The sequence below is a fragment of the Clupea harengus genome, chromosome 13 (genome assembly GCF_900700415.2).
Source record: "Clupea harengus chromosome 13, Ch_v2.0.2, whole genome shotgun sequence".
NCBI classification, from domain to species: domain Eukaryota; kingdom Metazoa; phylum Chordata; class Actinopteri; order Clupeiformes; family Clupeidae; genus Clupea; species Clupea harengus.
Genome location: NC_045164.1, coordinates 4,676,683 through 4,689,615, shown reverse-complemented (window position 1 = coordinate 4,689,615; position 12,933 = coordinate 4,676,683). Strand labels below are relative to the sequence as shown.

The following is a 12,933-nucleotide window of genomic DNA, read 5'->3' as shown; positions in this document are numbered from 1 at the left end:
TGGCTGATGGATGTATGAATGTAGCGTCAGTCCACCATCAGATCCATGCAGACTTCATAAGCATCATACAGGTCAAGGCTTCACAAAGTCACAATGGCTTCACCTAAATAACAAACGTGAACAAAAGACTTCAGATATACCACGCATACATACTCATACACACAAACACACACACACACACATGCCACACACACACACACACACACACACACACATAAACACACAGACTCATGCCACACACAGCGGAGAGTGGGGAGCTTTTTAAGAATAATTCTGGCAAAGAGGTGTGAATGGGTAGCCTTAGGCAGATGATGCTTATTTGTAGATGCTGCCTGCTGTGATAGAAAGCTTATGAGTCACAGCCGTATGAACCCATCAAAACAGTCACAGGCAATAGATGGACCAAAAGTATATTTTCTTCCTCTCCCTGTGGACACAATTGAATGATTGCTATCTTAAAAGGCTTGTTTGTGCCATACATCTTAAAAGAGAAAGGCTTCCTCATCAAACACTTCCATGCTCATTAGTTTGGTTATGAGTCATTTTGTGTCTGAGCTATCTCACGCAAAAACACATGCACACATGAATCACCTCTCATATCTGCTCAGCACTGATTTAGAATATCATTTAAAAAACAATCCTTTTAAAGCCTTTGGAGATCCTTCATGGGTGAGGTGGAAAAGTTATCTCGCTGAACACAAAACTTTGAGAGCACTGCAGTCATGGCAGGTAATTGAGGATACAGTGACAAAATTAAATAATAGGGCATGACGAATAACAAGGGACCAAAGGCCTTTGATACATTCTTTTCTTTTGTACCTTTCTGAAATATACCGTACATTGCAGAGTTGAATACTACTGGCAGTACCTGAACTATCTGAATCCCTAGTGCCTGAATGAGAATTAATTAGACTATTTAACTGTTGTGACATGTTGTTGACATGTGTGAGTTGTATCCAAATTTGAGTTCATTAATGGGTGTGTATGACAAGTGCCAGGGGACTACCAGATGATTGATCTAGAAAATGACTGAAAATGTCATCACACTGAAGGTATCTCCCAATATGTATTCTTGGTGTGTTGAAATGAATAACAGATATTGAAAGCTACCTTCGGTGTACAGTTGTCTTCTATTCTTTCCCAGTTGTTTGGTGACGGCAGACTGCAGCTTATCCTAATAAACTTCACACACGAGAGGATCTTACCTGATGGACCTGTAGGTCCAGGAGCTCCAGGAAGACCCAAGCCCATCTGGCCTCGTTCACCTTTCTGACCCCGATAACCTGCAACCAGGACCAAACCCATTAGACAGCCATCTTCACTCCACACAATCATACACGTTGATCAGATCATGATCGTGTTAGTGTGTGGGCATACTGTACACACGGCTAATTACCTGGTGCTTTTTAGAGTGTGGGAGTATTTCAAGAATAATTTGCCCTACTAAATAAAACATATAAAAGAGACTTTGACTTTAGGTGAAAAAAATATACAGCCTCGTTAAAGATGCTGTCAAAACAACAAGCATCAAGCGCAGCCACCCGGGACTTTGTTTCAGATACAGGCCAGCAGTGCATCAAGGGGTTCAGTGACCTGCCTGTCAAAGTGACAGGTAGGAGGCTTTCATAACAAAAGCAGAATAATAGCTCTTTTGACCCACATCGGTCAGGGTAAGACAGCAATGAAAAATATCCTGCCATAGCTGGCAAAATACAAAACAAGTTAACAGTACTGGTATTTGTTTAAATACATTCTTGTGTCTGAGGAGCTTGGGTAAATTATGTTTTCTTGCCACTTAGCTGTTTCTAAGAGCACATTCAGTCAGCATGATGCTTTCCCTTGATTGAAGACAAATAGCAAACGATCAAACTAACTACTAACATTTACACTAAAGACTGTATTTGTGTTCACCTGCAGTGATTCTCTAGACATTGCAGTGATGCTTAGAGCTGTTACGGTTAAAAAAAAAAAAAAAGAAACCCAGACCAGGATAACTGTACACCGAGCAGACAGTAGGGGGTGTCATAACACAACACACTTGCACGAAACAGCAGCACAGACAGACATGTCACACCGTGGAGAACACATTACAGGCACAACAGAAGCTGGGGTTATTGTCCATTATCTAGTCATTATGTTAAGTATGTGAGTACTCTCACTCTCTCCACTCCCCCCTTTTCAATCTCTCTCTCTCTCTCTCTCTCTCTCTCTCTCTGACTTGTTCAAACCAACCCAAGGCACGCTTATTGTACATTCCGATCAGCACATGCAGCTCAGCAAGAGGAGCACAGAGGAGCTCTTGTGTTAATCAAGGCAGAGGAAGGGAGACGATGGACCGTCTGGGCGCACCATGTCCCCCCCCCCCCCCAAATCCTGCACAGCATGAGAGAGGCGTTCAGGGAGAGAGGTGAAAAGTTTTCCGCACCGCTCTGCAAGGCAAGGAATGGCTTAGGAAGACTACTGAAGGCCCCCAAGGCAATCGGAGTCTTGGCGTCTGTGGGAGGGAGGGAGAGAGCCTACGGAAGACTTTTTAAAGAGATGTTTTTACGACGAGAGCTGCACTGCCCACACAGCTTGACTGATACAGCCCATAACAACAACGCAGGATGTTGAATAACAAAAAAAAAAATCAAAAATCAAAATAAAAGTTAAAAACAAAAAAAATGTAAACATGAGCCTCCTCTCAGCAAACTACAGGGGGCATTCAGGGCATCAGCATTCCTGGAAAGCGGACGGGCACTGTACCTGCGGCAAACCTCGGGACTTCCCACCGTGTAGCTGCCCAGACAAACCACGCCGTGCCGCATCACGCCGCGCATCCCTGCACCTGTGTCTTACTACAGTACAGGGCACCGTCTGAGAGCCAGGGGGCACTGCAATACAAGTCTTAAAGCACAGCCTGGGATGCTGGGTGGAGGCACCACACCACACCTCCAGGGCGACTGAACGGTGTGAGATTTTCATTGAATCATGGGGTTTTACATCGGATCGGCTCAACAAAAGGCCATGATTGTATCCTATTGTGACTCACAGGGGTGAAGTATAAGATTGGTCTGTGATACAAACCTTGTTCTGGTGCATAACACTTAACTGCCCCTCAGACTAAACTGCTCACACAAAAATTTCTATAAGAATTTCCTATTGCTAAGATGTGAGTCATGGTACATTGCCTCCCATTATATTCCAAGGCCATTAGAATACAAGGTACAATTGAAAGTCATGAAAAAAGTCTGAAGTAGATACTTAGCCATGCAGGAGCTTGATCTGCAATCAATTTAATGCAGTGTTTCATTAACAATAACTGCTGCAGCTACATGAATGTTAAAAAACAGACAATTCAAGAAAATGTCAAGTTAAGATAACTGACTTTCATTTGCAAAACGGTACAAATTCAACAACTCAACAACTCACATCATGCCAGTCATATTACAAACATCTATTTGCTCTGCACACAAATTATCAAAATATTGTCCATGTAAAATTCATATTATCCACAATAAATCAACATCCTGTTATATTAGTTTGTAAAAACACTGTACAATTAAAATGTATGTTATTAGCTTTAGGATTTGTGTGATTGGGGGTTCTTTTTAGAAACAGGGGAAACATTGTTGCACAACACAAAAACACCAACAAAAAACAATAGCAAAATAAGCATGAAAAGACAGCCCATGTAATTGACAACAGGGGATAATAGCCGTAAAGATGGGAGAACATTACAGGCAGTACAGATTTAGGCACACAACAGCAAAAACACAAGATTCAAAGCAACATCTGGCACTGAGATTACCATAAGAAGTGAATGCAAAAGAATTAGCCTGCAGGATTCCTGCAGGTCTCTGGGGGGTGGGTAGGGGGCAACAGTGGCAACAGCCAAACTCTGACTTGGGGGACTGTCATTTACTGCCAAAGGACTGACCTCCCATAAAAAATTGCAATGGATTGTGAGCACACGGGGGAGAGAGGATGGTTATTTTTCTCTATAAACTATTCATTTTGGCACGTTCCAGAAAGAAGCCTTTTTGGCTATTCCAGCGGCGGCTCTGACTCCAGCCAAGGATGACGAGAAATAATGAGGAAATATTACCCCCAACTCTGTCAGTGCGACCGCGGAAGGCCATGCAGGAAGTCAACATTACGGAAATAAAAGAAAATAAAAAAACTTGTGGAGGTTCTGATTTACCAGCAGACCAAAAAATGTATTCTTCCACCCCACCTGCCCCACCCCCCTCCCCCTTTTTTCCCCAAGGGTTTGCATGTTAAATCACACTGGCGCCTACACTGACAATAACAAACATTCTCGTAGGTCTATTTATAATCGCAAAAAAAATCAACCAGGGGTGAAACATTGCAGAAATCATACATAATTACAAACGAGCAACTCTAGTTACATAAACACAAGCATAACGTATATTCAAATAGCACATGGCAGTTCAGAGCAGCGCTTCCTTTTTCATGAGCTTTGGCAGCAGCGAATACTTCTTACATAGTCACGTATGTAATTAAAATGAGGTAGATGCTTGAAAACTCAGACAGGTGTTCCTTCTTATCACAACACAGCACATGTTCAAAAGTTACTGCCGTCTTTAGGGTTCGGAGAGCAGTTGTTTTCAATGACAAGAGAGGAGACACCTTTTTTCTGCTCTGGGTACCAATGCTAGCCAAGCCTTCCTTAATGCTGATGGAAGTGACAAATCAGAGCAATGCATCATTATTGATGAGGCAGCTTGCGTGAGCAGTCAGACACTTGCTCAGGCTTTGATAAATGATCACCTCTGTTAAGTTTTTTCTCTTTTTCTTTCTTCTTCCTCTCTCTCGCTCTCTTTCTCTCCCTCTCTCTCTGTGCTATACCGCTTTTGTTTTTTCATGGAGCTGAACCCCACGGAGTGAGATATCGTGGGGCCTTACCCCCCCACCCCCCAGCGCTGGTCTGTCCGCACCGATATTACTTTCTCTTATTCTCAGCCAATTCTTCATTTGTCTTCATATGTTCCCGCGTGTCGCTGCGCACCAAACTCCTTGCCATTTTCTCCGCCTTCCGCGCCCTCAGATTGCATTGATAAATGCGGCTAGCGGGAGAAAGAAATACCCATGAATCCTTACAGCAAAATTTCAATCGGCTCCCATTTGTGTACCTCCGACGGCTTCTCCGACTCCCTCAGAAAAGAGTTTTCATTCTCTCTCATTTGCACTCCCTCTTTCTTTCTCTCTCTCTCTCTCTCCTTTCTGCCATTTTCTCTCTTTCTTCCGTGTCCCACAATATGTCCCTAGAGCCGGTACTTTCTGAACTCTTTAGTTTTCTCTCCTCCATGTTCATTTCCTGCTCAGAGTCGGGGCCACTGGTGTGTGCTCTTTGAGAGCAGCTCATACTTCAAAACTTACTTTGCCCCGAGCAGCATGACCCCCTCTGTTTCCAACGGTCAGCCCTAACTCACAACTTTGGAGACAGGAATAAACTGAATTAAATATAAAAGGCCAGAAATGGTGCCCCGCGCACACGCTCACACACACACACACACACACACACACTCCTATACACACACACACTCACACACACATACACACACACACACACAATTCCTCTTGGCTTTAACATCACACTCGAGAGATTATTTGAAGGTGGGGTTGGGTAAGCAGCAAAACCACATCATAGGGTTAATCTTTCAGAAAGCAGGAAATAAGTCCCTCCGTTACTTTTTCCACCCACAGTTCATCTAGTAGCCGTTGGCATCAGCCGTTAAGAGAGCAACTCTTCTGAGAGGGATGGGGTGGGGGGGGGGCTGAGGGGTTCAGATGGTTACTGAGTGAGACAGTGCCGAGCTCTCTGGGTATTTAGTCTGTTATTTCCCAAGCCTGTGGGGGGTCCTTACCCTGAGGGCCTGACGTTCCAGGATTGCCTGGTGGCCCCGGGGAACCGTCGTTGCCTGGGGGGCCTGGAGGCCCCTGTCGCACCTGGGCAGCCAAAATGGCCGCCGGTGTCTTCTGCAGCTGGGCTTCACTCGCCAAACGCTCTGTGGACGAAGAGAAAGAAAAGAGGAATGAATCAGCAACTGTGTGTGTGGGTGCGTGTGTGTGTGTGTGTGTCTGTGTGTGTGTGTGTGTGTGTGTGTGTGTATGGAACTGTGTGTGTGTTAGTGTGTGTATGGAACTGTGTGTGTGTGTGTGCGTGTGAGAGAGAGAACATTTTCTAAAGCAGTGATGCCAAATGGATGAAGGACTTGTGTCTCATTAGGTATTCATCCACCACTCTAATGTGCAATCATGCAAGTCACACTGGAGGACTTGTACAACTACAATTCTTACGTAATCAGTCCTCATCCTTTCAGACAGGTAAGGTCAGGGCGCTCATTAGCAATTACACCTACAGTGACAAATTTGTTAGCTGACAAAAGAGTGACCAGGCAACACTGCTAAGTGCCGACTGGAATTTCAGACCAATAAACATTCAATGGCAGTTCTCGTCGGAGGTAGCCGGAGATATACCTTCGAAAATCCTCAATACTTCATTTCGGATAAACGTTCTAATTTCCTCCAAGGATGCGGGATCACTCTGAATAGGAAAGAAAAAAAAAGGAAGGTGGGGAGAACACAAACATAAGCAAAACATGTTTAGCAGATTAAGAAAATGCAATTACGAGACCACAGACATTCATGTTTTATTCATGCTGAGGATGGCCGAGTCGGAGGAGATAAAGAGATGACTCGCACATAACAGAATAATAATCGACTCGCCACATGCCATCTATCCCAGCGCGATTGCTATGCGCTGTTTGTGGGGAGCCCCGGATGGCAGAAAACACTGACACTGACAAACAACTGCTCCGCTAAAAATCCCTTTTCACAGTTCTTTGGTGACTACTCAGTCTTAACCCCCCTGAAACCTTGGGGGCACAATAGGCTCCATGGTATTTATATATGCATGGCTGAGAGATTCATATATTTCCTATTCTGAAAGGGGTTACTGGAATATGTGTGTATCGGTAATCAGGTCTTCAAAGGACTGTAACTCAACCCCGGTGCGTGTAAAACAGACGCAGCTCCCGTCTGTGGGAAAGAGAGCTGAGGCACTCGCAGATGTTATGGGAGTCGCACGTATAGCTGAGGGACACACATGCTGTGCCAACGCTCAAGTGGCTGAGCCATCTGACTCCGCTGCCTGAGAAAAAAAAAATCCTGACTAGATTCACTTACTACAGGAGCACCTGTGGAGTAACCAACTTTAAACGCTGAAACACTGAACCTTGCAGGCTCGGGTAACTGATACCAGCTAGGCTATGTCCACGGTGATGATTTATAGATACGAGGTAGGTCTACACCAAGGCCCCGAGACACAGAGTTGGGCAACCATGAGAGCAGTGTAGAGTTCAGAATCTCAGACCTTTCTGGGAACGTGCTTGATGATTGCTGACTGTTAAGTAACCAGAGAAAGACAGAGAGAGAGAGAAAGAGAGAGAGGGGGAGAGAGAGAGAGAGAGAAAAAGAGAGAAAGAGAGAGAGAGAGCACACATGAAGGTGGATTTCCATCCTCTGCAGCACTCTTGGCTCACCCACACCCTCAACATTCACCCCCCCCCTCCCCCTCCCCCTCCACACCACCCCACCATCAGCACCACCACCATCAGCACCAGCACCGCACACCCCCACAGCCCCTGCAGAAGCAGCTTGATTGGGAGTGGGAGGCGTTCTGCAGAGATGGCACAGCAGGCTCCCTCAGCCAGCCTTCCAGCCGCTTCCGATGTTGCACAAACAACACAAAGGATGCTCCGCGTGTAGGAGCCCACCAGAGAGAGAGAGGGAGAGAGAGAGAGAGAGAGAGAGGAGAGAAAGATAGAAGAGAGAGAGATAGAAGAGAGAGAGAAGAGAGAAGAGAGAGAGGAGAGAAAGAGAAGAGAGAGAGGAGAGAGAGAGGAGAGAAAGAGAGAGAGGGAGGACGAAGAGATAAGAGGGGAAGAGAGTTGTAAGGTTCTCATTAATTACATGAACCTGTGAAGTTGACGTTTGATGCTCGACTGACACACACCTACTGTATGAGTGAACTAAGTAATTACCCGGTAAAGGATGTTCCATAGAGAGGAAGAGAGATGAGAGAGGCAGATAGAGTAGACAGCGAGAGAAAGAGGCAGAGAAGCTCTGATCATTTTAATTATATAATCTTTTGAAGTTAACATTTATTGTCTGACTGAAATAAACTAGCGCGCAGGGCCCACTCATAGCAGCACAGAAATGCATAGGAATGAAGACAAACAAACACAGACTCCTCGTTTCTTTGGCATTGTGCGCATGTTGTGTGGTTGGACGTGGTACATACTAGTAACCCTGGAAGTCCTGGAGTTCCGGCTGGCCCTTGCGGTCCTGGATCTCCCCTGAGTCCTAGATGTCCGCTGGGCCCCCTCGGCCCCAAGGAACCCGGATCTCCGGTACGGCCTCTCTCCCCTTGTACTCCACGCTCGCCAGGGATTCCTGGATCACCCTGCAACATCGAGGCACCCTCATCAAAACCCACCAATACTCAGCACACACACACACACACACACACACACACACACACACACACACACAAGAGAGGGGCACATGCAGCAACCCACAGAGGTTTAGCAGGTCATCATCCAGTGTGATACATGCAAATAATGGCTGTTTTTCTCTCACTGTGAGGACTCGGAACCCATTATTACAGCAGCACATTTTAATTACGGCTCGTTTTTTAAAGATGTTTGGACACAGAGGATAGATGGCTGCCGTGAATCATGCCATTAATTCGCCATTGTCTTTCTAACACAATGGCCCATAAATGGAGTTGAGGTTCCAAAGCCTTATCTAAAATGTGTGCAGAGCAGAGAGTTATCCCCCCCTCCTCTCTACCCTCTTCTTTCTCCCTCTTTTCAATCGAGGGGAAAAGAAGAAGCACATGCATTAATATTCAAGACTGCAAGTCTTCACATTAAAGTTGGCCTTGGTGGAGAGAGCTGTGATGTTTTTTTTTGCTTTCTTTCTGTAAAATGGAAGAAGAGGTTGAGATCTTACACGTTCGCCTTTGGAGCCGCGGTCCCCGTGTCTACCTGTAGCTCCCTGGGGAAGGACAAGAGAAAGGAAATGTGAAGGAATGACTGGGCTGTGCTAAATACAGATAGCAGCCTGGCTCCCCTGGCAGAGCATGTAGCTCTCGTAGCTAAGTGGATGTTGGGAGTGGGCCTGACCCTCAGGCAGCTCTGCCTATACACTGGCTTCGCCCACTCTCCCACCTCTCCAACACACACAAACACACACACACACACGCACACACACACACAAACACACACAAACACACACACACACACACACACACACACAAACACACAAACACACCACTCTCAACCAAGGACACCGTGGCACCAACCCACTGCTGCATCCTAACCCACGCCTACCTTTCAAACCACACACACACACACACACACACACACACACACACACACACACACACACACACACACACACACAAAGGTGCACACATTCACAAAACCCTACGCATACTTATGGCGTACTTATGGCTTAGGTCAACAATCCTACAGATTGCAAAGTCTAACCTCACACACACACACACATTACAGTTTTTCTCGATTGATTACATTCAAAAACTGGAACTTATGGCACAATGACCACAACCTGTAACTCATGTGCCAACTCCCTAAACCAATTCTGCTAAACTATAAGCACAATTATGTGCTTTAGACACAGATTTCAATTGTTAACCGCACTTTCTTCAACTCACAACACACAATTATCTGCTTTAGACACAAATTTCAATTGTTAACCACACTTTCTTCAAAACACTAAACACCATCCTCTCTACTTTGCACACTTCATCAATGCCAAAACCTCCTTGTGTTCAGACAGAACACACTGCTATTCAATTGGCAAAACTTCCATTTCAAAGGCTGTTGTGCAATTTGAAATCAAAGCTTTAGCAATATGATGGCCACAGGTTAGCTCCTGGTTTGGAGAACAATTGATGGCAACATTGAAGTGAGAGGTGATCAGAAAGGCAGAGGAGTGAGAGTAAGAGGAGGAGGAGGAGGAGGAAGAGGATGAAGAGAAAGAGCAAGAAGGAGAGCCATTATCTCTGATGAGATTCAGGCCACTGTGGTCAACCCTGTGGTCAACCATGGTTTGACCATGCAGGAGGCTGGCCAGAGGGTTCAACCAAATATAAGCCGCTTCTCAGTTGCATCCATTCTCTGGACATTCAGAAGAGGGAATAGGTAAGAAAAACTACTATGACAGGAAAACACTAGTTTGAATGCCTTATCAGGAGCATAGTATTCTTGTATTTTCCATTGTACTGTATCTGTAAAATTACGTAAACAAATACAAAGTGCAACCATTGATGACCAAGACATATTCCTAAACATCAATACAGTGAGCCTAGCCACAGTGTGACTAAAGCAGGTGTACAGGGTGCCTTTTGTCAGAAACTCCGACAGTCAAACAGTTATGCTATGACTATGTGCAAGTAAGTCATATACATTTTCACAACTGATTGCGTCCTATCAGCACTGACACATTACTGTACTGTATTGTAATCCAATCCAATGTTACAGTTTTTCTCGATTGCTTACACACATGAAGCATGCCTCGTTTTCTCAAAACTCTAAACACAAATCCCTAAACCACTCACACAAAATGCAACAACATTCACAACACTGTGTAGGTCTATTTCTGATAGCACATTGTCAATATTGTCTTGAGCTAGAACAGGATGCAGTAGTTTTTTGTCCTTTTTTATTTTACATTTTTCTTTCTTTTTTTTGTTGACTGTACTGGCCTATATCCTATTGTTTGTTCTGTGCAAATCATTTACACATTCATTTGTGTTTGCTGTGATGTATAGGCTACAGCACTTTTGGAAAAAATAAAGAAATATTTTAGTTGTTACTGTATATTTGTGTGTTGTTTTATATTTGCATAAAAACATTATACAGTTATATTTTACTACAGGAGTAAGCGTATAGTAACATAATGTTCCTGATAAGGCCTTCATACTGGTGTTTTCCCATTTCATAGTAGTGTTTTCCATTGAGCACATCAGTGTTCAATCGATGCTTAGAATGTCTACTCATATAATGGGCTGTGTTTGTCATTAGAAAACAAAGTACCCTTTTGAGGTGACATAACACTGTTTTGAAAGCAAAGTTGCCTTTTGCAGGATATATAAAGGGTTTTGCATTTTGTGTGAGTGGTTTTGGGATTTGTGTTTAGAGTTTTGAGGAAACGAGGCATGCTTTAAAAAAATGTGTGTTAGCAATCGAGAAAAACTGTAATACACACATGCTCAAAGAGACTTTTGACATTCACACTTTAGATCGTGATTGCTTGCAGGCATCATCTGACTCTCTCTATCTCATTCTCTCTCTCTCTTTCCCTGTCTGAGCTCTGAGTCTAACTCACTACCGCTCTGCCTCAGGTCTTCCAGCGCCTCTCTGCTGCAGAGGCTCGTTGCGGCACAGGCTTAGCAGACTGATGAAATGATGATCGTCCCTCCAGACTCACACACTCCTCCACCTCTCCTCCATCTCTCTCTCTCTCTCTCTCTCTCTCTCTCTCTATTACACCATCTCGGAGTGCCGTCCACATACAGAAAACACCTGTCGCTGCCTTGGCATCTGCGCTGAAAATCCCCCCCCATTCTCTCCTATCAGCCTTCCCTCACATCAAGGCACTCCGCTTATTGCCGCTGGGAGTCTCTCTGTATCAGTTTCCCTGCGATGGCCGCGCAAAATACAATCTGCCGTTGTGTGGGTTTTAAAAGTGGGCTGGCGCTTTGTGGAAACTCTCCCTCTCCGACGCCTGCTTTCATCCGCATTTCCACGTATTCCCACATGCATCATGGGGGAGGCTTGAATCCATCATCGTGCCCAGTGAGTTGTGTTTCCCTGGGCCTTTCAGGGGGAAGGTGGGGAAAAAATTTATAAATAAAACCTTACAGCCAGGAAGGAGAGGGAAGGAGAGGGAAGGACAGATGATTTCTTGGGGGTGGGTGATTTTTTATCTGATTTATTTTTCTTCCCTGCTAGATGGCACTGTTGCACTATTGAAAACACTGCCAGGGAAAAGCGAGGTAGAGAGGGAGAAGACAGAATTGAAAAGAGGGGAACATGTGATGAGCGACTCTGCGCCCTCCAAAGAACAAACAGAAGAAGAAGAAGAAGAAGAAGAAGAAGAAGAAGACAAGAGATGGATTCTTGCCAATATGGGGGGTTATGACACGGAAGCCGTCGTACGTTCGAGCGCTCTCTAAATGAGAGCCGTTCAGGTACACACGCGTGCGTCACTCACCTAATGCTTGCATTTTTAGACCACCTAATAACATTAGAGTATTTAGAGCCGAATAACCAGGTGTTATTTGACAATTATTCAAATCAGATTTGTTTGTCACAGTGTGAAACACACACGCAGTTTCCAGCGTCCCTGTCAGCTCAAATTAGGAGTGCAAATCCTCGTCTCTTTCACCGTTGTCAAGGCTTAGATACATTTTTGGATATGGAAAGCATTTTTTCTTTTTTTTTCTGCCACTGATCGTCTAATTAGCTAAATGTATTATTCATAGGCTACTGCCCTCAATAACCAGCATTTTTATGCCTGCCTGAAAGCATTAATATTGCGATTAGGATGGAAAAACGGTCTCTTATCGTTAAAAGCTTTAATCGCTAATGCAGGGCTTTGGTGTAATCTTATGATGCTGTGAGCGAGATAGAACACTACATGACCCCGAGACGTGAACAGGGCCACAGAGCACGAGAGAGAGAGAGAGAGAGAGAGAGAGAGGGAGTCCACTCATACAATCATACAAGCCACTCACCCAAATAGCCCTGATAAGATATTGATGCGGACCATCCAGAACATTCCATCTAAACATCTGATGCTAGCTTTACCTAAAAGCGAGCCCTCATTCTTCCCCAG

The 12,933-nt window shown here is 44.7% G+C and overlaps 1 protein-coding gene across 2 annotated transcripts in view; it reads right to left on the bottom strand.

Annotated features, from left to right (window-relative positions):
- The window catches only part of LOC105890963 (collagen alpha-1(XIX) chain), a 110,172-nt gene that overhangs the window by 5,839 nt on the left and 91,400 nt on the right, over positions 1-12,933 (bottom strand). Inside the window, exons 51-55 of one of the 2 annotated variants that reach the window (XM_031579222.1) lie at positions 9,022-9,066; positions 8,309-8,470; positions 6,484-6,550; positions 5,871-6,011; positions 1,206-1,283 (exon numbers count right to left, since the gene is read on the bottom strand). In XM_031579222.1, coding sequence (XP_031435082.1) covers positions 1,206-1,283; positions 5,871-6,011; positions 6,484-6,550; positions 8,309-8,470; positions 9,022-9,066 — 493 coding nt within the window. Of the gene's footprint in view, positions 1-431; positions 1,284-5,870; positions 6,012-6,483; positions 6,551-8,308; positions 8,471-9,021; positions 9,067-12,933 lie in introns of those variants that run through there. The other variant, XM_031579221.1, reaches the window with a different exon arrangement.